The 24,530-nt window shown below is 52.7% G+C and overlaps 11 protein-coding genes across 11 annotated transcripts; 9 read left to right on the forward strand and 2 right to left on the reverse strand.

Moving 5' to 3' along the window:
* The first annotated feature begins 432 nt into the window (after positions 1 to 432).
* On the forward strand, positions 433 to 1,683 carry P153DRAFT_366913 (uncharacterized protein). Its single transcript, XM_033668153.1, has 2 exons — positions 433 to 1,299; positions 1,351 to 1,683. The coding sequence occupies exons 1-2, from the start codon at positions 711 to 713 to the stop codon at positions 1,596 to 1,598; spliced, it is 837 nt and encodes a 278-aa protein (XP_033523914.1). The 5' UTR covers positions 433 to 710; the 3' UTR covers positions 1,599 to 1,683.
* A 1,672-nt stretch (positions 1,684 to 3,355) lies between these two features.
* On the forward strand, positions 3,356 to 4,417 carry P153DRAFT_385731 (uncharacterized protein; the record flags this gene model as incomplete). The annotated part of the gene is made up of 1 exon (XM_033670459.1): positions 3,356 to 4,417. One exon carries the CDS (start codon positions 3,356 to 3,358, stop codon positions 4,415 to 4,417), a length of 1,062 nt encoding a protein of 353 aa, XP_033523915.1.
* A 997-nt stretch (positions 4,418 to 5,414) lies between these two features.
* Positions 5,415 to 6,928, forward strand: P153DRAFT_290768 (uncharacterized protein; the record flags this gene model as incomplete). The annotated part of the gene is made up of 2 exons (XM_033663728.1): positions 5,415 to 6,013; positions 6,247 to 6,928. Coding segments are annotated over 2 exons (1,281 nt in total), but the record flags the coding sequence as incomplete, so codon positions are not given.
* Positions 6,929 to 9,769: 2,841 nt separating this feature from the next.
* On the forward strand, positions 9,770 to 11,145 carry P153DRAFT_366916 (carbohydrate esterase family 3 protein). Its single transcript, XM_033668154.1, has 2 exons — positions 9,770 to 10,202; positions 10,255 to 11,145. The coding sequence occupies exons 1-2, from the start codon at positions 10,095 to 10,097 to the stop codon at positions 10,897 to 10,899; spliced, it is 753 nt and encodes a 250-aa protein (XP_033523917.1). The 5' UTR covers positions 9,770 to 10,094; the 3' UTR covers positions 10,900 to 11,145.
* Positions 11,030 to 11,508, reverse strand: P153DRAFT_21141 (uncharacterized protein). The gene is made up of 2 exons (XM_033662567.1): positions 11,330 to 11,508; positions 11,030 to 11,280 (listed from the first exon to the last, which is right to left on the reverse strand). The coding sequence occupies exons 1-2, from the start codon at positions 11,429 to 11,431 to the stop codon at positions 11,161 to 11,163; spliced, it is 222 nt and encodes a 73-aa protein (XP_033523918.1). The 5' UTR covers positions 11,432 to 11,508; the 3' UTR covers positions 11,030 to 11,160.
* Positions 11,509 to 11,660: 152 nt separating this feature from the next.
* On the reverse strand, positions 11,661 to 12,743 carry P153DRAFT_366918 (uncharacterized protein). The gene is made up of 3 exons (XM_033668155.1): positions 12,366 to 12,743; positions 12,204 to 12,314; positions 11,661 to 12,148 (listed from the first exon to the last, which is right to left on the reverse strand). The coding sequence occupies exons 1-3, from the start codon at positions 12,614 to 12,616 to the stop codon at positions 11,839 to 11,841; spliced, it is 672 nt and encodes a 223-aa protein (XP_033523919.1). The 5' UTR covers positions 12,617 to 12,743; the 3' UTR covers positions 11,661 to 11,838.
* A 400-nt stretch (positions 12,744 to 13,143) lies between these two features.
* On the forward strand, positions 13,144 to 13,598 carry P153DRAFT_366921 (uncharacterized protein). The gene is made up of 3 exons (XM_033668156.1): positions 13,144 to 13,286; positions 13,429 to 13,494; positions 13,543 to 13,598. The coding sequence occupies exons 1-3, from the start codon at positions 13,166 to 13,168 to the stop codon at positions 13,569 to 13,571; spliced, it is 216 nt and encodes a 71-aa protein (XP_033523920.1). The 5' UTR covers positions 13,144 to 13,165; the 3' UTR covers positions 13,572 to 13,598.
* A 786-nt stretch (positions 13,599 to 14,384) lies between these two features.
* Positions 14,385 to 18,647, forward strand: P153DRAFT_291331 (uncharacterized protein; the record flags this gene model as incomplete). Its single annotated transcript, XM_033663764.1, has 2 exons — positions 14,385 to 14,741; positions 14,787 to 18,647. 2 exons carry the CDS (start codon positions 14,385 to 14,387, stop codon positions 18,645 to 18,647), a joined length of 4,218 nt encoding a protein of 1,405 aa, XP_033523921.1.
* Positions 18,648 to 20,294: 1,647 nt separating this feature from the next.
* P153DRAFT_21290 (uncharacterized protein) lies at positions 20,295 to 21,573 on the forward strand. Its single transcript, XM_033662576.1, has 2 exons — positions 20,295 to 21,017; positions 21,068 to 21,573. The coding sequence occupies exons 1-2, from the start codon at positions 20,477 to 20,479 to the stop codon at positions 21,484 to 21,486; spliced, it is 960 nt and encodes a 319-aa protein (XP_033523922.1). The 5' UTR covers positions 20,295 to 20,476; the 3' UTR covers positions 21,487 to 21,573.
* Positions 21,574 to 21,825: 252 nt separating this feature from the next.
* On the forward strand, positions 21,826 to 22,873 carry P153DRAFT_396794 (uncharacterized protein; the record flags this gene model as incomplete). Its single annotated transcript, XM_033671508.1, has 3 exons — positions 21,826 to 22,453; positions 22,504 to 22,523; positions 22,577 to 22,873. The coding sequence occupies exons 1-3, from the start codon at positions 21,874 to 21,876 to the stop codon at positions 22,871 to 22,873; spliced, it is 897 nt and encodes a 298-aa protein (XP_033523923.1). The 5' UTR covers positions 21,826 to 21,873.
* An 856-nt stretch (positions 22,874 to 23,729) lies between these two features.
* Positions 23,730 to 24,487, forward strand: P153DRAFT_431471 (uncharacterized protein). The gene has a single exon (XM_033672905.1). It carries the CDS (start codon positions 23,752 to 23,754, stop codon positions 24,430 to 24,432), a length of 681 nt encoding a protein of 226 aa, XP_033523924.1. The 5' UTR covers positions 23,730 to 23,751; the 3' UTR covers positions 24,433 to 24,487.
* Positions 24,488 to 24,530: the final 43 nt, after the last annotated feature.

Here is a 24,530-nt window from a genome sequence, read left to right on the forward strand (position 1 = left end):
TACACCACTATGCAAACTGCTCTCACCAATCCGCCACAGACTATGAAATCCAAAGACGACGCCAAGCCCAAGCGACATCGTTCAGGTGACTGAGTCGTACTACCCTATCGTACAATCCCAGCCAACAAGGTTTCACACGAGATTCCACACAGATCTTGACTTATATGACCGTTTTGGCATCCCCGTGCATGTTGTGTTCCTCACGGTGGCATAGTTGTGGATGCTATGTGCAGGGTTGGGGCTGCTGGCCTGGTTGTTGGAGTAGGTTTGTGGAACAAGATATGGCGGGGATAGTTTTGTGATGTGTAAATTTGTGATGTAGATTTTCTGCAGAGAATGTTGACTTGAGAGGAGAAGTCTGGTGGGTCGATCTATGGTGTGCCAAGATGACTCCAGGAGGGCTGGTCGTGAACGGCAAACACCACTGTTCGACAGCTTTGAGTATAGTACACACCTCGCGCGCTATTTCGCAAGGAACACTACACCTCACAAAGGAATAGTTAATTATCGAGACGCGAAATGGTTGATTTCATTGTCCCGCCCGATCGCGCAGCTCTGGAGTCAATGTCGTCATCTACATGACAGCATCGAAGTCCAAAGCTTCGTCTTCAACCCCTCACTAATATTTTTGCTTACCTCCAAAGCCCTCACAAACAGCAATCATAGCTTCAAGATCAGTTTCTCATCGCCTCACGCGTCTCCTACGCACCATGTCGTCCACCGCACCCACAGCGGCTAGTCTGCCGCCAGCACCATGGAAGAAGCTCTTCAACGAGCACATCTCTAAGATGAAGTCTCCCGAATTTGTCCTAGGCACACTCGACTCCGCTCCCTCAGGCGCTCCCACTCCTTACGTCCCACGCGTCCGCTTCTGCATCTTCCGCGGTTTCTGGGCAGAGCTCCCCGAGAACAAGCACAACGATGCGGAGCGGAACGCCAAGGTGTACGAGAGCGACTGCCCGACATTTACTACGGACGTGCGCATGGAGAAAGTGGGGCAGATCTTTGCGACAAGTGCGGGACATGCGGAAAGTAAAGACCAGGTTCAGGGTAGCGGGGGTGGAGGTCCTGTGGAAGCTGTATGGTGGGCAGAGGACAGTGGGACACAGTGGCGGGTTAAGGGAAGGGCGTTTGTCATTGCTGAGGACATCGAGGGAGATGAGGAGAGTAGTGGTGTGAGGACAGTCAAGAGTGAGGTGGGGAAGAGGATGAGGGTGCTTAGTGAGGAGCAAAAGGAGAACTGGAGCTGGAACAAGGAGCTCACAGGTTTCTTTGGGAATCAGTCGCCTGGTATCAAAGGCATGTTCATTCTGATATTGCTACACATATGGTTTTGTCTAATGTTTCTAGGCTCCTTCAAGAACCCGCCTCCTGGTAAACCCACGGCCGAGTCTTATGACGACAAAAACCTCAAGCTCGGTAGCAAAGCGGATGACTTGCACGATTCTGTTGCACGCAAGAACTTCCGTCTTGTTGTCATCGTTCCGGATTCTGTAGAGCAGACAGATCTAAGTGACCCTGAGAAGGGACGGAGGTACAGGTACACCTTTGACCAAAAGTCGGATGCAGGCTGGAAGACGGAAGAACTCTGGCCATAGTCACCAAACATACTATGTACAACTGTATCCCTATCGACGCTGCACCAATTATGCGCGTTCAATTAATATTTCTCCATCAATTCTCTTACTAGTTTTCACGCCCTTGTAAGGGTACGAAAACCGCTCCCAAAACGAGCATGTCGTGCAACCCGCTGTCGCAACATGATGCATGCACAACGTCAAACTTGCGCATAAGCAGTGCTCCGACACATAGTTCCCAAGCTGTGGCTCAGCGGCAACTCGGACTCGTTTTTGAGTCCTGTTTCGACCCCTGCTCAATTGTGTGCATTCTCGTCGACCTGAGCGATTATTAAACACGTAGTCAGCAACACCGTTTGGATGTGGAAGGCAAGTGTAGGCTATATAAGACGATCCTAGTCAATAAAACGTGTTTGCAGTCGAAGTGTACGGGGATAAGCTTGCTCTTCCTGCCGCTTTGAGGAATCGGCGAGCCCAACTGTGATAGATCTCGTCGGATCACATACTCGGTCGGTTGTAGACACTCGCCCGTATGTGTGCGCAGTACTTGATGGGCGTATCCCGCTGTTGACTGGCTTGCAGCTCGTTGTCTCGTGATAGTGGTAAGACTTTTGACTCCAGAGCTCGCCCGGTGTTGCCGATGTTTCTATGCACAATCCCTGGATGCCACCAACGCCTCGCTGACGCAATTACAAGCAGTTTGCAAAACGCAGACGAGTGAACGACTGCCACAACTTGAGGGTTGCAGATTTGTTAATTTGTGTATACCTACCGTAGTTGATCTTGTCAGGTGCGCCTTCCTAGTCTGGCAGGATTCGCGAGTGTTACTTGGCTGTCATACCCCAGAGACAATAGTGATCCTAGGTTGTTGTTGTGATGTGATTTTGAACACAGGCCCGGAGTTGTGGTATTTTCACACCGCAATGTATGAGCAACGCGAGCTCAACAGCATGTCCAGGCATGGTTACCGCGGAGTAACCACGCCTCACTGGCTGTGGCTTGCTGCAGTGAGAACGGGCGAGAAAGCGGAGGCGTTGAGTTGATTGGGCGGTAGCCGCGCATCGCTCTCCCGCGTCTCTATCCGTGCCTATCGTCGATGCGTCCACTGCTCCGTGTCAATCCAGTGGACGTCCACTTTCGGGTTCTCCGCGTTTATTTTAGTTGCTTATGGTCGCCGACCTCAAGAGTGAGCTTGGTCCCTTCGCGTTCGTCGTTGATGTTGTGGTGTTTGAGATGTCTGTGGGTACAAATCTCTGTCGCGGCGTTCAATCTTGTACTGCTTGCCACGTGCGATGTATAACACTAACCCACGCAACGTCTTCGTGCAACGGCGGAGAATGAGACATTTCATTCAATAGTCTTCCAGGGATGAGGCCAGTGATCCCCAGTGCCAAGGAGGCACGGAAATGCCCGCCACGCCCGTCCTCTCGGTATCTCAATATGTATTCCTTGCACCTGCTCCCCTCCCGTTTCCTGCAATGCAACTCACCGTCGATTCGTGTGAGTTACCAACACATGTCTTCCTCCGGAGAACTGCGGGCCTGTTGATCGCGAGTCACATCTGACGCAACCCCCTGCCCTGTCAGCCGGCTTGATTCCCTTACGGTGCTTAAGGTGACCGCACAAACCACTCCGCATGCTCCGTTTCTTTCCAAATCCTCACATCCCCTACGAACGTTGTTGTCATTCAAGTTTGCTCGCTGGCCGACTCTTCTCCTCCGTATCTACACCGACAATTTCAATCTACCCCACCACTTCCAACGGCCCGCCTCCCCATCATGTCAGATGTCGAGAAATCGTTTGCGTTCCTACAAGATGGTATACCGCAATGGCTACAGGATGTTACTGTGATACAAGAGAAGGTCACGGCTATGCAGAATGAAAATATCAATGTGGTTGTGTCTCGGTCACCATTTGCAGAGCGCGATACAAGCTCTGTGGAATTGATAAGGGCGGGCAATCTGGATGCCGTTGTGGAGGAAGCTACGCCACCAAATGAGCCACTAGCAACTCCTCTGGCGAATCGCAAACGAAAATCGACCTCAGTCATATCGGATCGCGCATCCGGTCCGTCAAAATATCGCCCGAGGACAATGGTTGTTATCACATACGATGGGGATATACAGAAATCATTCGAGCTTCTTGTGCGAGCAATAGGGACGGGTCGAAACATGCTCCGGAAAGCCAAGATGCAAGCTAAGATGAGCGAGTTGGCTGCAGTTGTTGGTTCGAGCGAGGATGAAGACGATGACGACGACGATGACGACGACGAAGTTTTTATGTCAAAGGCCAACTACCGTCCACGTATAACTGCCATGCGCATGCGAGCCGCGGCAAGGAGTGGTAATGGACGTGGAGTCGGTGGTAATTCGAATACGCCCGCCGCGCTATTCGAAACCGTAGACAAGACATTGGAGCAAGCACAGAGTTTGTGTGAGAAATCAGCACATCTGACACTGCGGGAAGGCGATTGTAGGAAAGAACTAGATGGCGTTCGCAAACACTTCGAAGAGTTACTGGAAACGGCAAAAACTGAGGTCACAAAATGTAACGCCAAAAAATCGCAAGATATACCAGAATCGCCAGCACAGGACACGTCCGACACATCGGTCTCGTCGATGGAACAACCTTCGTACAACAAACGTTTTGAACGCATGGCGAGACCAACACCCGAGTTGGCGCCACAGCCACACGGTGTACTCCTACCCATGTCTACTGAGATAGCACCCACTACAACCAAAATACTGCACATTGAAGTCGGCGACGACGAATCAGACGAAGAGACGGACTTTGTCATGCCGCCTGTCAGGTTGACGTCCCGCCTTACCGGTCGTACTTGATTGTTTCTTTCCTCTGTGTATTTGATGTTTATTTGCGTTTAAGCGACTTTCATTTTGGTATTGGTCATCTGGCGTTTTTCAACATCCATGGTTTGGAATATGCATGCATAACAGGATGCATAGCGTGTGGTAGGCTTGAGTCGAGTTTATTGGGGGTCTGGCAAGGAAAGGAAAGGATCTTGATACCATATTTCTTTTGTTTCGGAGGAATATTCATGCGCATTATAACTGTAGTTGCTTGCATATGGTCAATTTTCTACATCTCGGACGTTACAACGCACCTTTTTGCAAGTACATTGCGCTCCTTGCTTTCCTCATGATTAATTTCGCCTGCCACAGATGTCATCTTTTTCATCAGTTGCACCAGGATGTATTTGTTGCAAGTGCTGCAAGTACAATCCAAAGTGCAATTTCTATCAGGCCGGGCTGCCTTTCTTTTTTGTGTCGGCCGTTCCTTCCCCACACTCACGATGCCACGCGAATGCCAATCATGTGATGGCGCGCGCCTTCCACAAACGCGTCTTGATATCTTCTCAATTTTTTGTGAACAACGATTACATCCTATCATTCTCAGGTGCGCTTGCTCCCCACCTTGAGCTTTCACATCCTGCGTCACCTTCGCCACGCCGCATCGCACCACATCGCATTGCTATAGCATTCTCCACTCCTGGTTACGATTGTCAAGTGAAGTGAAACATCTACAAGCTTCACAGTCATGAACGACGTCGGTCTGCTACCGACTGAAGAGGAAGATATTGTACGTTTGTTCAATCGGTTCGCTCGCAATGACGTCTGATCTGACATGATTAGGGACCCACCCACGACAACTTTGAGGACGCCTGGGTTGAACCATCAGAGAGGTTGCAGATGGAGGAATCAATTCACACTATGTCCAGCCTTGAGCTACTGAACAGCAAGGAGACCAGCCCAGTGGGTTCGGTATCTCTTTTTGGGAAGCCAGCATGGCTGACATCTACAGCGTACAGCTCCATTTACCAAAAAGCGTGGCGACAGCGCTGTTACCCTTCTCACCGGTGTCGACCCGCGGAACATCATTCCCTCTTCGTCCGACGAAGAAGACCAACCGCTGCCTGGAGATAGACTGCCAACACCTTCTACCCAGAGAGCATCCCATAACCTTCGAACTCGCAAAGCAACGCAAAGTAAGCTCAGTTATGATCAGAGGTATCACCCAATGGACGATAGCCTGCGACCATCGCAAGCAGCTAAGCGTCGCTCTATGCACGGGGAAGATGAAGCCTCCTCAAATGAATCAAGCATCTCCTATCCTGAGTGTACTGACACTGACGTAGAGAACGCTCCCGATAGTGAGAGTGAGGGTGAAGGGAGACCCGCACCAGCCAGGAAGGGCAAGAAACGCACCAGGGCTGAAGTTGGATCTCTCCAGGCAACTCGACGTTCTTCGCGCAAGGTCTCCAATCGTAATTTCTCGTACAGCATAAAAGTTCACCCCCAGGATAGGGACCTGGAAATATCGAGTGATGAGAGCGGTACGACTGAGAAGGTAGCCAGCAAACGAAGGAAGCATGGCTCCGGTGGCTCTGATAGTCCCACGTCGACCTGGATGGAGCCCTTGTATCAGACTGAGATCGAGTACCAAGCAGGGGGTAGTGCAGACGTGAGCGCTGGGAGCAGAGTAGGTGAGTGGACATTCGTGACAGGGAGGCCTTAGACACTGTCGTAACACCGCCTTCGTCACCTTCGTCTAAAGTGCCAAAGTGCAGATTGTATCGTATTCATTGGTTGTCTAGCATGATGTCGTTGTCATCGTTCTTTTGCCTTATCGCTTAGGTTATATGCATACGAAGATGTGAGATACTGACTGCGCATACAGACTCGCTACTCAAGACCTCTTCCTCGCCGTCATTGGTCGCTACTCCTCCGCCGTATGGGATTCGTCGTATGGAGGGGTTGGATGTCTGGAAACGATCACCGGGCCACCGTTACTTCCCGCATGACCGGAACTCTCATCTTGTTCTTCCGAGCCAGCCTTTCGATATATTTACAGAGCGCCTGGAAGACCAACTGGAACGGGAAGCGAACGCCTCTTCGCCCCTGAGGTTTGATCATGACGATAAGGAGAACCTACTTTCAAATCCTGGCCATGACCCAACTCCCGATCCTCTTCAGGGTATTTCTATCATACCAGCTTCGCAACATCGGCAGTCAAGCGAGAACAAACATGCTTCTCATCAGATCGCCGTGGCTAACTACGCCTTGTATGATGATCCGCCACGAACTCCGACATACGGCCTTGGTGGCAGCGATGGGGCCCACGATGAGATACATCACACCATCAAAAGCAAGCTTACATTGGAATCTCTGCATGAACACAGATTGAGTGAGCAACTGCCTCAAGTCTCTACACACCATCAAGACCAAGACCAGGCGAACGATTACGATTCCGTTATAGGGATGTCCTCAAGCACAACCACCGACATTGATTCTGTTGTGGGAGTGTTTTCTTCGGTCTCTACATCTGCTCAGTAAAAGCAAAAGAAGGACATATTTACTCCACCACAACTTTGAGCCATCACTTTGGCGGTCTCAGACTGCGAAATGATGATCGCTGCCACCATCTCAATTCAAGATGTAGGATCAAGTACCGAGTCCCAGCATGGTTACTAACGGTAACAGGACAACCAACAACAGCCAGCTACATCCACACATATTCCCAAAATAGTTGGGACGCAAACCTTGAATTTCGATTGCTGATCTTCGCTCGCACTTTTGTATCCATGGAAAACATCCTCCACATTCGAAACGCACAAGCATGGTTGCACCGTCGACGAAGATATCTACGAAGAGTTTATTTCGCGTATCTGCAGTTTTAATGGGTGGACTTGTCGTTATGTTCTCACGCGTGCTTATGGGGTCATGTATGGTGATGTAGCATGCCGACATCAAAACTGAACTACTGAGAGGAGGTGAATCAATCTATCCGGCTAGGACTACTATATAGCTATGAGAGTTCATACATGCTGTTCAATCCCCTCTGACTTGGCGTCATCATGCGTCAGACAAGCAACAATGTTCTACTCTGCCACTTCGTAACGACAGGAAGTTCGCAAAGCCTCGCCAAGTGTATGTACATTTGATCGGTTGTACCTGCGTCATGCACCTGCATTCTTTGTCTCGCCACGAAAGCTTCGTCTAACGTCTGTGGAACGAAGTGGGAAGTGACAGCTGACAGCAATTGGGCTACCAAACTTCAAACTTTTCTGTCTCGTAAAAGTCTGCCTACCTAATTATGGATGTGGATGCATTTCAGCGCTGACGTGATGTTGTCACATCATATTCTGCGAACCCTGGTCGGAGTATTATTATGTGCAGGGACAAGGCGGCCAAGTCATAATAAGCATAAGGTTAGTTCTATTTCCAAACTCGATACGAATAGGGAAATCTATAGCATATAGAATACGAGGTAGGTGTCGTATGGACGGGCAAGTCATGCCCTGAAGGTTTAGCCAATAGACTAGCAATAGCACACCTTTAACAACAACACCAGACGAAACGCCGATACGCCGACACGCTCTGATAAGGCAATACCCGGTCCGAGGCTTTAGGACATAACTTGCCCGTCCGTGAGATAGCAATACGAAGAGATCTCCCGGTAACAACGCTCATGATCAGCCATTGTTTGAGCTCTGACGTCGACAGACCGGGACATTCATCAATGGTACGGTACGGCTTGTGTCATGTTTAACTCTACCTCTATGACGGGTACGGCGATCAAGGGAAGACACTCGGATGGATGGGCGATGCGGTCGAGCAATGGAACCCGCACGATCGCCCGGAAGCTAGTGGTGAGGCCAAGCGAGGTGGAAGTAGATTACCTACTGGCGGCTGGCTAAGGTGCTGGGCAGCACAGCATCGAGGGTCTTGGTTTGGCTGTGCGATTCTGGACCATCACGGCATCTATTGGTGGGATTGCCAAGTGAGGGCTTGTACATGTCCAGGTCAGCTGAGGCTGTAGATGTGAGGACTATGGTAGATGCATGCGGAGTATGTGGGCGCTGGCTGAGCATAATCATTGTACTGGATTCGCCGATATGAGCTTCTCCGCTAATCGATTATGCTCCAGCTACAGTAGTTGGATAAATCGATAGAAGCTTTGTCCGAGGCAAGACTGTATACCCTGGACCCGTAGAGGCAAGCAGTGTTGGGCTCCAGGTGCAGACTAGAGTTGGTTGCATGAAAGACCGTGATGCGTGGGAAACATTGACGTTGGTTTGCGCAGATCTCCGTCGCGATCCTATCGACATCACCGATGAAGTGCACCTCAACACCAACCAACTGATGATGTGCAGCAGCGAAATAGGCACGGCGATCACAGGTGCCGCGGCGCGACGCTGCAACCGGCAATCGCGTTGAGCAATCCCCATCCTCACTTGCCGCATTGCGACAACATGCAGGCCGGCAAACCAGGTGGTAAAAAGCGTCACGATACCAGCAAAAAGCGCGGAGCAAAAGTCTGGAACCGGAACTCTACGCAGCGAAAGAAGGAAAAAAAGTACTCGACAATGCTTCTCCGCATTGCCCTGCATGAGAGTGACAGAACCGAGGAGTGCGTGCCTTCCCAACTCGGCGGGAACCATAGAAGCTACATCCCTCCATGCACGTGGTGCTAGCTATACGGATGGCCAATGACGGTCTCACTGTTAGCATGCATGCATCTCATCCTAGCATCGCATCGCATCGCAGCGCACCACTGACCCTCTCTCAACGTAAACTCAGCTGGCAACAGTAAAGTAGACCACAGCGCATCACGTCGCACACAACACCCTCGTCATCTACGTGTCGTGCGTGTTCTTCTAAAATAGCACCCTCAGCCAGCCGAACACAGCGCCTTGCGTCGTGCTGTCAAAGTGCTCTCACCCTCACGTTCCCCCAGTAAAAAAACGGCTTCTATGGCACGCCCTAGGCGCACACCAACACATGCATCTCAGCCTTGAACTATTTATCGAAAATGCGCCCTAGGACACCCGCGGGCAGGGGCCCGATACGCATCGAGGGTAGGAAGGGTGGGGTGGTCTCGTGACTAGGCGTCCCTTAGGGCCGCCATCAGCCAGCCCTTTGGCTGCGCTTTGAGCTGTAGTGGCCACTCCGGTTGCCCGTCGCACTGCTGCTGCGCGCACCACAGTAAGCCTTGACGAGGCGTTTTAGTGCTGGGTCTAGGGACGGTGCGGTGAGCTTTGGGCGCAACTTGGACGTGGACTACTGGGGGGTATCTTTTTTGGGCGTGTTAGCTATGTGGAATGGAGGGAGGGGAGGGGGATGGAGGATTCAGAAATGCTACATAAGGTCGGGTGCGTCCTTAGCTGAGAATGGTACTCACAAAGAAAGCTGTTTCAACTACATCTCTATATCCTCAAGCGTTCTGGTTTCGTCGCGTGGAATACTATATCCATCTTGGAATCGGTACACACTATCTTCGTATAACTGCGACCTGCCTACCCCACCTACCTTCACCTTGACGCTATCGTTATCGATCTATCACGCTTTCCCGGGATAGATTCACTACGTACCGGCACTTGCTCCTTATATAACCTGAAGCCGTCGACTGCAACTTCGACCTCCACCTCGATATCAGCTACTCAACTCGACCTCAGTACCTCCAATTGATCCACTCAGATCCAGTTGACCAGTTTCCACAATGGTCAAGATCAATGCTCTCGCCGCCTTCGGGCTCCTCTCCCTCGCCAGCCAGGCCATGGCCCTCGCCACAATCAAGGTCATGCCATTGGGCGCCTCCATCGTCACAGTAAGTCATGTCGTGCCTCCTCTTCACCAAGACCTTTACTAACCCACCCTAGCGCTGCTGGCGTGCCAACCTCCAAGCCAAGCTGCGCAACAACGGCGTCACGAACTTTGACTTTGTCGGTAGCCAGCGCTCAACAACCTGCACAGGCATCGTAGGGGACGACCAAGACCACGAAGGCCACCCCGGGTCGCTCGTCACCGACTACGCCAAGAACGGCAACGTGACTGGCTGGCTGAACCAGAACCCTCCCGATGTTGTTGTCTTCTTCATGGGCCACAACGACATCATCATCGGCAAGAAGACCGACACGGAAATCCTCGGCGCCTACGACGTTATGCTTGACCAGATACGCGCAAAGAACCCCAAGATGCAGATTGTCTTTTCCAGCCTGACACCACTCGACCCCGCGCGATGGACGCAGGAGACTGCAGACCGCGTCAAGGGCTTGGCTATCAAGGTTGCTGCTTATGCGCCGACGAAGAGCACAGCGATTAGCCCAGTGTATTTTGTCGACAACTTCGATGGGTACAATGCTGCTACTGACACCGAGGATGGGCTGCACCCCAACAGTGTGGGCAACGAGAAGATGGCCTCGAAGTTCATCAAGAACACACAGCTCGCTATCCAAGCGGCGACCAAGACCAAGGCGGGAAAAAGGTTGAGCAGGTGGGAGAGGACATTGAGCTTGGTGCAGTAGAGAAAAAAAGAGGATGTGTTTGTCCTCGTAATGACCTGATAGCGTTCACTTCTTTTTCTTGTCCTTCATGATTCAGCAGAGGGGCAACATGGCTAAGGACCGCGTGGAAGCAAGAGTTATCCCATCCCGTCCGGTCCTGTTCTGCTTGGGAAACCGAGTCGAACACGTCCGTTCCGGAGGGTCCTACTTCTTCTTCTTCTTCTTCTTCTCCTCCGCAGCCAGTTCTTTCTCCTCCCGCTTAGCAGCCTGTACATAGATGTGTTAGATGATACCCACACTCATTGATGAATACGAATTACGACTTACCATTATACCTCTACTCTTCTTGGTCCGGATGAGCTTCGCCTCCTCTTCTGCTTCTCTCTCCGCGTTGGCCTTGCGCTGTTTCTTGTTAGGTCATGTCACGCAGTGAAGGTGTTCAGTGTCATACCAACTCTGCAGCGCGTCGCTCATCTGCCTCTTTGAGGGCGTGCATGGCTGCGGAAGAGCGCATGCTGTTGGCGTCGGTCATGTCGTAGCCTCCACGGCCCATGTTGACGAAGTCGTTGGTGTGGCCTGGGATGTGTAAAAGGACGCGTGCAATGGAGCGTGGCGGTGCGGCGCGCGGTGCGGCGGCGTCAAAACCTTCGTACAACACTGGGAATCGCAGGGCAGGAAGCGTACGTGGTATGGTGGTTGTGGGGAGAGCAGAACAGACGAAAGGAACTTTTTGTTTACAAGTGGGTGGTGAAAGTGAGTCCGGACAGGAAAGGAAGGCGCGCAATTTCCCTATAAACATTCACTGCTTGTCCATCAACGTTTGGGGCAGGAGCAGCCCCACCAACGTGCCAGAATCACAGGATCACGACAATTGCACGAGCAGACAGAAGAGGAGACAGATGAGAAGAAACAATTGAAGAAATATATACACGTGACGCGATCACAATCAAGTCCAACTCTTTATTTGGTGGGAATGACCTTGAGCTTGCCCGGCTTGTAAGTGAAAAGGTTAGCATATGCCTTGGGGACAAACTTGCGCTCGTTTGGCTCCTGGACAAAGTACTCGTAGCCCTGCTTGTTGGCGAAGTTGACGGCGTCCTGCTTGGTCTTGAACTGGATACGTTGGCCGTTCATGAAGTCGGCCGACGAGGCCCAGCCCATGAGGGGGTTCTCCCAGCGGTGGCCCTTGGGGAGCACGTCCCAGTCCATCAACCAGTGCGAGGCGTTCCAGTCACCAGATTGAGTGGCTGTCTTTGCGGGGCGGTAGATGCTGGTACAGTGGTTAGAACGGCGGTGGTGTGGATAGACATAGAGAGGGAAAGTACCGGACAGTACGCGCCTGGAGGTCGACTGGGGCACCCGAGAGCACAGCAGCGGCGACGCTCTCGCCAGGCTCACTTCCGTCCATGACACGCTTGGGAATTGGCGAGAAGTTGCTTGCAGGGTGTTAGCTACACGTCTTGGCACTGCACTGCAGGGTGACGCACGAGGTCCTGTAGTCGACGGCAACATTATAGTCGGGCTTGTGCCTCGTGCCCTCGGACGCGCTCTCTTCCCGTATCTGGACCGAGTCGTGGTTGAGCTTGACGGCGGGCGCATCGTCGGGGCTCGTCTTGTGCTGGTGTGGTTCGGACTCGCTGGTCGAGTATGCGCGGCATGTCGGGGCGAGGGCCCTCGTGGCAGAGGGCCGCAGGGCGGGGGCGAATCTGGCACCGATTGACCTGGGGATGGCAGACATGGCGGGCGTCTTGTCGTCAGAGGGGCAGCGGTGCTGGTGATGTCGATGGTGGTTGAGCTGCCGCAGTCCTTGGCGAGGAACGTCGGCAGAACTCGCAGCTTTCTCCCTCACCCACTGCACCGCCTTCACGACCCTCGACTCCACCCCATCATCTTGCCAGCCCAGGTGCGTCGCCCGGATCGAGCCGCTGCCCGCCGGAGCGTGCAATTGATGCTAATTCAGCGACAGCCGCCAAGATGAGCTTCATCCAAAAGCGCGCTCTCTCGACCCTCATCCCCCCCAAGGTGCGCCTTCTCCATGCCCGGCCGCGGGCTGCTGAGTACTGACATGGCCCTGTAGATTGCGTCTCCCAGTGTAAGAGCTCCTCCAGTGCCCCCGCCCACGGCTTCGACAGGCCCCAGATCGCATACGCCCGCTCTGCGTTAGACCGCAAATCACCTCGACATTCGCAATACACGGCCGGAAGCGGAGACTTGGCACCCAACATGGACCCGGAACACTCGCTAACACCCAGTGAAGGCTATCGGCTCGTCTCCCAATGCCGTCCGCATGCACAAGGTCGTGAACTTCTACGAGAAGCTGCCTCGTGGCGCCGCTCCCGAGCCCGAGGGCAAGGGCCTCATCGGACGTTACCAGAAGAAGCACTTCGGCAAGAACGCATCAGGCAGGCGTACGTGTGTCCCTGTGGAGTGTCGATGTGCTCCCATCAGCCATATTCTACTCCACCAGCCCTATTCCACTACACCAGTCCTGTTCTACTCCACCACAACACCAACGAGATTCCATGCAGATTCGCTAACCGGAACCCACAGCTCTCCTCCACGTGTTCGGCTTCCTGATTGCGTTTGGCTACGCCCAGAACTACTACTTCCATCTGCGTGAGTAATTTCTGTGTTGGGTAACGTGAAGTGACTCACAGCTTCTAGGCCACCACAAGAACAACGTCCACGCCTAGAGATGATCGAGGTGGAGTGACTGGACGTGTAAATATAGATGTAGTTGATCAATCCAAGATCTAGCCAGTGCAGTCTGCCTCTGTTTAGTATGCGTCCAGTATTTGTCTGTCATGTGCCCGTCCATCATTTGCACAGTCAACATAGCAACACGACCAACACGTTCAACACAGCCTTTGGAAATAACTTGACTCTATTTCACACGAAGAAGGAGTGAGCACATTCATTATTTGTGGAAGTTGGAAGTTTTTTGTTTTCCATGGCGTGAAACACCGTTGCTCATTCCTGGATGTTGATGGTCCGCTCTGTGGACGGAGGAGTCGCGTGCAAAGAATGCACCAGCGTCTACCCTGGGCGCAGGATGCGGTCCACTCACTTTCCCTGCGCCGGCGAGGATGTTCACTGGCCTCACTCGCGCAACGTCAGCTGTGCATCCTCGTGTGACGTGCAGGGCTCTACAAAGGAGGGCGCGCCAAGACATGCGCCTCACTGCATTTGACTCGCTGTACACAACTCCTCACACGCTCATCACCCCCACGACACGCCCAAACCTCCAGGGCCCCCCTTTCCTCGACCGCCCTCCCGGACGAAGCTCCAAGCCGTTCGGTGCACCCAACGCGACCGGCCACGTTTGCCGCGACTCCCTCCAGCTCGAGCGACAACACCACATCACAGCCGACACCTCCGCACTCGCCGCATCAGCCCCAAGACACACATCACCTTCTGCGGAAGCGCCAACTCTTTCTTGTGGCGACCTGTAGAGTCTGAGACTAGGTGAATACATTTCCGCTTTTCTCGCTCCTCGCGCTGCACGCATGGTGCATGTGCGCCCAGCAGGCGGCGACTCGCACCTGTCGTCGCCCACCTCCCCGACGTCTGCATTCGGTTCAGAGCACGAGTCTGACAGGGAATCTTTGGCCACGACAGTTCCGGAAACTGTTATGGCAGAGCAGGTTACCAACGATGTGGTAAAGGAAGCACAGTCGGTGGGACATGCCGCGCCCACCGACGACACTGCGTCAACTACCAGCTCCTCCGCCGCCAATGGCGAGCCGCCCTCGGGCCCCAACACGACGACTACTTCTTCACTATCGACCAGCGTAGCAAGCGCTGCTGATGCCCTGGCCGATGACGCACGCGGATCAGAAAAGGACCAAGCAAGTGCAGCAACGGTAAGTAATGCTGGGAGAGGAACACCGCTCCTATACTGATAGTAGCAGACTTCTGATGAGCGCACGCTCTCAGATGCAGCACAACCAGAGACGAAAGACGCGCACCTGAATGGCGACTCGGGCGAGCACTCGGGAGCCGAGTCGCAACAGGCCCCTGGAGATGTGAGCGGCGGTTCAGACACAGACATTAGCCGGCCAGGCAGCGTGGACCCGTCAAAAGAGGCTGCAGGCCATGTACGCGCAAGCTTGGCCAAGAAGCCATCCACCTTCAAATCGGTCAACGTGACAAAAACCTTTTTGGCAAAGTCAGCCGTGTCTACGCCTGTTGCGCGACTGGGCGACAAGGCCGCCCCAGCCGTTCAGGCGAGCGCTCTGCTTGTACCAACCGCGCGACCCCGACTCGTAGCCAAGTCAGGCAGTGCCAATGCTCCTCGAGCCCTGGGGAAGATGAACGGCGCAGGTTCTGGTCCCGATGCGAGCAAAGTCTGGAACAAGAACCAGCCCGTACCGCCGCCTCCACCCAAGCAATTTACCGACGAAGAACTGAAACAGCAATATGGAATCCACCTGGCAACACGCTTACAGGCAGACGAAGGCGGGAAGGAGGCGAAATGGGCTGATATCGATGATGACGAGGATGATTGGGCGCCGGACACTGTGCAATGGATGGACGGCACGAAATCTTCTGTTGCAGTGCCAGAAGTCCAACCTCCACCGCCTGAAGAGCCGAAGCAGACGCCCGTAGTCAGGGCTGAAGTGCCAGTAGAGGCCCCCAATGATGCGCCCACTACAGCTACGAACACCCCCAAACCAAGCGTCACTGGCGGAACCAAGACGATTCTCAAGCCTGGAGCGCATACGCAGCCACCAACAGGGAAGACGAGCCTTGTCTTGAAAGGCCAGCCAGAGAAGCCTTCCCTGGTAGCGAAACCATCCGCTTCAGAGAAGAAGTCCCCATGGGCAACACTGCCTCCTGTCGAGAAAGTCTCCCCTATCCAGATAAACGCCCCGCAACAGCAGCCTTCCCAGCAACGGTTCTCGCAACAAGACTCTCGTGGCTACGACCATATGCCCCCGCCGCCTGCAAAGGAGATAGCCCCCGACGACTTCTCTAGACGCGATGACCGTAGTAATCGAGAACTGTTCAACTCACACAATGGCCGCTACGAGCCGGTTCATGAGATGCGACGAACCTCCACGCGTGACGCCAACTTCCGACAGCAGCCATCGGTCTTGCAGAGGCCCTCTCAAGACGGTCCAGCGGAGCCATCGTCAGCGTTCCAGACTTCTAGGGCTAGTGCAGATGCGCCGACGTGGGGCAGGAGGAGGAATTCTTCAAATGTCAGCGGTGGAAATGGTCGACGAATGTCTATCGACAGACGTAGCTTTGATCTTCCCAATGGTTCAACGCCTGTTGAGCGACGACCATCACAATCGATCATTGAAGGAGACGCTACAGGCTCATTAGCACCTCAACAGCCGCCGTCGCAGGCAGTGTCTCCCAATGTTGCAAAAGCGCATCCAGCTTCGCCTTACCCCGCAGTTGTCTCGCCCGTTGTACAAGACGTACCCACGCCGAGTGCTCCAGCTCCAGTGGAAGACCCCGTAGAAGTACAAAAGCGACTGATGGCTGAGAAACGGGAGCGTGCTCGTGCCAAGAAACAGCAAGAGCAGGAAGCAGAGAAAAAAGCAGAGGCGGAAAGAAAGGAGCGTCTCGCAAAGAAACTCGCTGCTCTAGCACCTCCCGTTGAGCCAAAGTCGAAGGTCAAAGAGCAGTCTCCTTCGCGTGCTTCAGAGAAATCCGTCCAGAAGGAGAAGGCTGCTCCTGCACCTGTACAGTCCCCGCCAAAGCCGCCGGTTCCAACAGTCGAAGGCGAGGTCGCCCAGTATGGCATGATGAAAGTGCACCAAGCTCAGCCAGTAAAGAAGACCCACCATAATGAGTCCTCGCCGCCGACGAAACCTGTTGTGCTATCACCGGTGAGAGCACAGGCCGAAGTCCAAGCGAGACCGACATCGATAAATCAGTCTCCTGCACAACCGTTTGACACCTTCACTCGCGACCGGGATAATTCTTCTAGGCAGCAGATTGAACAAGCGCAGAGCCAACCTCGCCAATTGGAAGGCGCGATTCCTCAGGGTCCAAAAGCGACGCAAGCTCAACAAGCTGCTTGGACACCTGCAACAGCACCACAGCCACGACCTTGGACATCGCAAGTTTGGGGCCCGCTGCAGACGAAGGAGCGCGCCCTTGGAAACGGAACGTTCAACTCTCCGTTCAGTCAAGGTCAACCTCGCACTGGTGCTCAACCGCAGCTTCCTGCGCAACCTTCATCTGCACCAACCGCTCCTATCGGTTTGAGCACAGTGGCTCACCCATCGGCCTTGGCACCCACGAACCAAACATTTGCAGCAAAGCCAATGTATCCTCAATCAGCACCGCTGCCAGTGCAAGCTGTTGCGCCACCGAAACCTGGTCCCATCGCTCCACCTCCAGCAGCAGCAGCCGCCACCAAAGGCTGGGGTGACTTCCTTACGCACATTCGCAACGATGACGCAATCATGGTTCACAAGGCACGACAGGATTTCGACCGCCTGGGTGGGGAGACGTTCCGACCTGAGATTCGCGAGACCTACAAAGACCAGAAAGGCAAGGCTGAGACAACATTGCATGACAAAGTAGGAGGCAAGGCGGCTCTGTTCGAAGCCGCTACCAAGTCCGGCCCGCCTGCAGTAGTCGAGCTCAAGCCGAGAGATGAAGTCAACAAGCCAGCCCATGAAGTACCTTCGCCACAACAGGCTCTGGGCCAAGCGACTCCGCTCCAACAGGCCTCTGGCTCTCGTTTCTCGCGATTTTTCCCTCGCCCAATTGAAACGGCCTCGCATACAGCGACGACTGCATCGAACAAGATCAATTCGCCTCCACCTCCTCCTGAGACCGAGAGTCACCCAGCATTTAGCGGAGATACGCATCATCCGCTTGTCAGACTACCCAAGCCATCGCCTCGAGTGCGACTGCCACCGCCAGTCATAGAGCATGCTGCGCCTGCCGAAGCTCCAGTGAGCATGCCGCCTCGTGGCCAGCCTGGAATAGGCTCTCGACCCCTTGCCATGAACCCGGAATGGCAGGCTAGGTTTAATCAACTCCTCCATAAGCCAGGTTCAGCGCCTGTGCCAGTCCCTGCTGCAAGGCCAGCTGTTGCAACACCATCGGTCGTTTCCTCAAAGCCAAACTCACTCGCCGTGGCTGCTCTGTCCAAAGCTACATTAGACGTTCGAGGCAATGTCGGGTCTGCGGCGACCGTCTCCTTGCCCAACGCTCCTCCCAGACGCAACGTAGATTCTCGTAGCAAAGAGGTCATCACGCGCAACGGCACTGAAGCGCTGTTTGAAGATCGCGAGTTTGGCTCACTGCCCACTGTGAAGCTGTCGAAGGTCCCTCACCTTGCAGCCAACAAAGCTGCCGTTAGCGCTCCTAAAGACAAGGACGATTCGCGCTTTCTCTACAAGAGGTGGGAGAACCCGTTCACGACTCGCAGGCTCGAGGCTTTCGACACGGAAAAAGGCACCCCCAAGGTTGAAGTAACCATCCACCTCTCCACTACGCGCGAACCTGTCACCAAGCAGATGTTCAAGAAGTACCGTGGTGGTCCGAGGAGTAATGTACAGCACAAGCCCCAGCGCACCAGCGCTCCGAATGGTTTGCCTACCAATGGCTCCAAAGACCGCTCCCGCAAACCGTCTCAGCAGTCTCAGCAGCCCCAAGGAGTCAGTTCCAAGAGCTCGCCTCGTGCCCCTGCAGCGAACACATGGTCGACGAACAATCGTCCTGCGCCGCCGCCGTCGCAGCCGCAGCAACAGAAGACCTGGGCTAGGCTTTTAGCTGCACCTGCTTCTGTGAACTAAGTAGTGAAGCACTATCAATTGCGTCAGCGAATCCAGTCATCACCTGAACTTCATTGTCGAATCTGCCGGCGTAGAGTATTCGCTTATCGAATAGAGGGCGTTTATGCGCATCGTCACATTGTCACTCCGAGGGATCCTGAGGAACCTGAGGAACCTCTCTTGGCTGTGCTCATCATGTCACTTGTTCTACATATGCAATCGCTCATGGGAATTTTTTGGAGTGCACACGGGGCTGGGTATCACTTATATTGCGGGCATGTCAGCATGTCTTTCTTCTTCTTTTCTACCAACAAACATATTTCTGACCTTTTGTAACCACAACGATTTGGTGGGGAACATGGTCGAACGTTACCGGGAGGCAGTGTACTCCCATTCTTTTTTTCTTCTTCTCTTTCTCTCGTCTTTCCCCACCTCCGGCTTTTTTCCCGGGGGCACTTGACGTTTTTCCAGGTAGGGGGGAAGGTTTATACTTGAGCCTTGTCTGGGAGGGGGGGTTTGTTCAGTCTCATGGGGCGTTTCTTTCTACTCCTTCGGATGCGATTGATGGTCGGGATTGAGATGATGGGACGTGGGCCCGGATGGGAAATGGAATGGAATGGAATGGAATGATACGGGAATGACTGTAGATGTTTCTGCACTACGAATAATACCTTGAGGAATTCTCAGCATGGACTTTTGTGCGTTGGTGATTGTGAGATTGAGATTGTCGTTTCAACTTTAACTAAACGTGGCGGCATCGCTGGGCTGATGATCTGGAAAGCCGCAGCTTCTATGTACATTTTATCCTTAATCTTGTTCTCGTCCCTATTTCAAACTGAATCCGCTCTTTCCACCTTCCACTTTGGTAGAATCGTCTGCTTGCACGTCCGCCTGCATGTCTTCTCGCGTTCCATCTCTACAGTTTTGTAGAGATGCATATCCCATGATCCGCTGCGAGGTGACCTGGAGCACGGACCGACTGTGGACTAATTAGAACAAGACTCAGCATCGGTGAGTCGGTGTTTTAGTTACAAATCTCGAATTTGAAGTTCGTGAGGCAGGGCTTAACGCCGATATGCCGACACAACAACGTAATTTAATTGACTTAAATCTTGGCCCGTGCTTCCAGGTCACCTCGCAGCGGATCATGGGATACCCACTCACTTCCCACCTCACCTTTTATACGCTTTCATTTTCGCGCTACGGGACTTTGGAAACGGGGAATAGGGTTGGACTACACATGCATCCACCCACTCACTCACTGCATACTATGTGAGAAAGAAGGGGGGACCCCGAAAACAGCTGTGATTCAGCATTCAAGAACTGCTGGTGAAGGGTAAATGTCAGAAGTGCACGAGGCGAAATTTATTGTTGAGGTCACGACGTTGAGGAGGAGTCATTGGGGGATTTGGGAATATGTAGACGAGAAGCAGGTCCCGATTGATGAGAGAAAATGGGAAAGGGAGGTCGAATCTTCTAGGGCGAAGACCAAGACGTATGAGGACGACGACAATAATTTTGGGGTTGCGAAGAAGCCTCCTGGCGAAGGTAACAAATTGGAGCAAACGAACTGAAGTGTCTGGAGAACGCAACCACTCTGTCCAGTGTCCAATGTTCGAACCCAAGTTGTATGATGATTTGTTTCATTCTCATTCTGAGCTCATCGTATCTCTAGATTGGGAAAGGCGGCGAAGTGAAAGTAAAAGTGAAAGTGTTTGCCAAGCTGGATTACGCTCACCTGTTGCACCTTTTACTTTGTCGTCGTCTTCTACCCCACTACTACTTATACCTCTCCACCGCGTCACTTGTTCGATCGCTTACACATTCATCAACCCCGTCTCGCGCTCACCATGAGTGACCTCATTTCAATCAATCGGTGGGCAAAATCGGAGTTTGCGGACGATTTTGCGAAACTGGACAACTACAGGGGCCTTGAACTTGTTGATACTTACACTCACGGGCCAGGACTTCGTAGGAACGTACATTCTCCGTCTCTCGTCGTGGGCAACATTGTCGACAGTGACATTGCCATCTACGCCTGGATCAGCCCTGATCGTGTTCATCTGCGCCCAGCCGACCATGGATTGCACCAGTCTCTCGGCTTCGGTACAATTATTAAGGATGACAACGTCACATTCCATGAGCCATACTGTTGGATCACCATGGCATATAGCAAAGATACCCTGGGAAGGTTTGAGGCACTCGTTCGTTATCTCTTCCTAGCGAGAGGACGAAGGAACGCTCTGGAAGTTGAGCTTGAGACCTTCAAAGCCGACTTTCCAGGCGCTTGCCGAGATATCGCATGGGGCTTGGCCAGGAAGGCTGCACCTTCCGGCGCCATGATCAGCGAGACTCTGGATGTGACGATGAACGACGGTGGCGCGATCGATGGTAAGTATCAGTTGATATAGCTGAACCTCCAGATAACTGACCCTTGGTAGAAGATTCCGGCAACACGGCCAATACCCCAGGCACCGATGCGGCAAACTCCGACGAGGACGACGGACTCCAGGCATCGCCCTACAAGGACCAACTCCAGCACTTGGACCAGGCATATACAGAGTTCCGGGCCGGACTCACCTCCCAGATGTCTGCAATCAAGGAAGTCCACGAAGACGAGAAAGAGCAACTTCAACACCAAGTGCAGGATCTAGAGGGTAGACTAGCTGTTTCTGAGCTTGAGGTTCAGTTGGGAGTCAACAAGCTTACTGAGTCTGAGGCTATGGCAAAGAGTGCGCAGGAGGAGACAAAGAGTACACGCGAAGAGGTGAAGATTGCACAAGAAGAGGCAACAACCTGGAAGGACAAGTACGAAGGACTGAGGAAGATGATGGAGGAAGCGCTTGGAAGGCAGTTCTGACGGGAGGTTCTGGTCGATGAGCTTGGTGGGGGGATATGCGTGTAGGATAGATATCATGACCATACGATGCCCATGACCTCTTGGGTAGTTAAAGCAGATTTGGCTCAAGCTTATGGTCAGGATATCCGCTAGATTCTGTATCCTAGAAAACATCTGTGTGCGAGCAGATCGAACATGTCAAAAACCAGATGGACTCCCGTAGTGAATGTGAGAGTGAAAGTGAGCAATCAACCGGCCCTTGGTTATTCCGATAAGCGACAACGGTCACAGCGTGAAGGCCGTCCTTTCTTTATAAATTGTCTTGCCTTTTCTTCCTTTGCCCTCTCACTCATGCGACGACCTGCTCATCACCCAAGCACACCCTCGACTAGTACCCCGCGCTTCACGATGGCGGCCACTACCTACGACGAGCTCAAGACTTATGCCGAAGAACACTTCCCCGAGTACTTCGCGAAGCTGCCTCCGGCGAGCATCTACGAGTGCCATGCTCGAGCGGATGATCCGTCGAGATGTTCTCTACTAGTCGGCGAAGCTCCCGGAGCGCATCTTAATCTGGTGAACGAGAACTACACGTCCGTTTACGCGACTTTACTCAGGGGCGAGCTCCACTTCTCATCTTCACGGGATGGCGCGTATTTTTCCAGTAGAATCTACACGAGTATCCGCTTCCATGAGCCATTTTCCTGGATTCGGATGGCCACCGACACAGATGATGAGCATTATGGAGAACGTTTCCTCAGGATGAGCGTCTTCCTTCGATACTGTTTCATAGCAAACGGCTTTCCTGGAGACCTCCAAGTGTTCGAAAAAGATAGGTATTGGTGTTGCAGCAACGAAGATGTCCTGTCGCTTCTGGAGAAAGCTTGCGCAGATGTCGTGAAGGGCGTGAATGCGAAGAAGGCCATGCTAGGAATCAAGGAGCCTGAGGGCACGATTGTGATCGAGGAGGCAGACATTGACAAGCTTGGTAATCTCTCCGACTAAAGATATCAGAATCAAAAGCTAACTTAACTTCAGAGAATCGTCAAGTCGATGTGGTGAGTCTACAAGGAGAAACTTTGCTGGATCTACCCTTGCTTATACGTCACAGTTGCAAGACCGCATCGAACGTCTAAATGCAGACTTCGAAGCCTTCAGGACCAGCTACAAGTCCGGTGGTCAGAACGAGACGCAAGAGATACAAGATCTCCTCAGGAAGGTGAGTGATTTGGGGACAAAAGACGATGGCTTGCGCCTGAAGCTGACGGATATCTTTGCGCAGTCCGAGTCTCTCGAGACTGCCCTCAAGGAGTCTCGAAACGAGGTCGCAACCTGGAAGCAAAAGTATGAGAAGCTGAGGGATGTTGTTCGTGTTGCGACGGACGAGCAGGAGTATGGTGACTGGTGATCGGTTGCAAGGGTGCTGAATCATCCTTGGATGAATTTTCCTGTGGTTGGAAACGGAAACTACAGAACATTGGTTTGCTCAATAAGCAAGTACACATGAACACGTGAACATGACGATTACCCATGGCGCATGTCACCGTAGACTACAAATCACACAAATAGTCTCAAAAAGATTTTGCTTCATTTGTCATCTAATCCGTGGAGACCGTCTTTGGTCTTGGGTTGCTTTGTTTTGTGAGGCTTGAATACTTAACCGCTATCGATGGATATGATACCGAGGACAGAGTTTATGTTAACAGACATTCCGATCCGCCAAAGACAGCAACACGTACTCGTATTACCAAAAGGAGCCCACAATGACTAGCCATACGAATAATTACACCAGTCAGCACATGTGTCGGATAAACGCCAACTCACCGTCGAAATATTGGAACGTTCAACTCCCCGCATATTTCCCGGCGGTTCAACACTTCAAAGGGACGACGCATCATAGCAAAATGTATATAGCATTAATCCAGATCTGGGAAGAATATACATCCACGTGGAGGTCGGGAGCAGTGATAGACATCAACTTAGTTCCAATGAATCAGTTTCACGCCGTCTCAGTCTGCTGAACTGGCCATGCTCGATCAACCTGCTTTATCTAAGAGAAACACTTTTGAACTACGAGACATTACCTCGAAAAGTCACAAGTCTCGAACTCAGTCTCGCTCTTCAGTGCCTTGTCTTTACGCACCCATGTCCCGCCTATTGTCAGAGTTTCAGTGCCTAACCGAAGAAATAGTATAAAACAAGCTGACCTTCTCTGTCAAAATCCATCTATCCACACCGAAACCCAACAACACTTAGTCAAACAACACCTCAACACCACCCACAAACATGCCCATCAGCAGCTACGGCGAGCTCAAGCTCTTCGCCGCAAGAGAATTCCTCCACGCCTTCCACCGACTACCCGAACCCACAACCTACACCATCAAGCTCATCAACAACCTTCCACACCTCCAAATCGGCAGATACAACTTCTGGTGGCCCATGTACGCCGCAATCGACCCCTCAACCGGCCGTCTAAAACTGTTAGAGTACAGCGGAAACCCCTCCACGCCAGCCCAAGTCAAACTCAACGAGCCGTTTGCCTGTCTGTGGCCGAATCTCTTGCCTCAGCGGCTTGCTACACTCGAGATGTCCGACGAATTCGAGGCTTTTGCGCGGTACTGTATCATGACGGGCGGTTATGATGGGTATATGGATGCAGCTACATACAACTTTCCCATGGCTTTTCGGAAGGCTGCGGTGGCTTATTCTCAGGCACTGGTTGCCCAGAATTCCGTGGGCACTACGGACATCGCCGATAAGAACTCGGAGGAAGAAGAGGATGACAGCGTGCTTGTGCCACGTGCCTCGCAGATGAAAGTTGAGGAGTTGCAGGAACTTCTTGCAAGCACTAAGAACCAGTTGAAGCAGAGTCGAGACCAGTATCAGATGCGGGTCAGCATGGATTGCGCCAATTGTGAGAAACTGAAGGCTGCGCTGGAGGAACAGAGGACCAAGTACGGAGAGTAGATGAAGGTTGAGGAAACCAAGCAAGAGTAGGCTGGGAGAACCTTAGGGTAGGGCTTGAGTAAGTGACAGAAAAGGCAGCGATGTGGAAGAACAAACAT

Source organism: Dothidotthia symphoricarpi (assembly GCF_010015815.1).
Source record: "Dothidotthia symphoricarpi CBS 119687 unplaced genomic scaffold P153scaffold_10, whole genome shotgun sequence".
Taxonomy (NCBI): Eukaryota; Fungi; Ascomycota; class Dothideomycetes; order Pleosporales; family Dothidotthiaceae; genus Dothidotthia; species Dothidotthia symphoricarpi.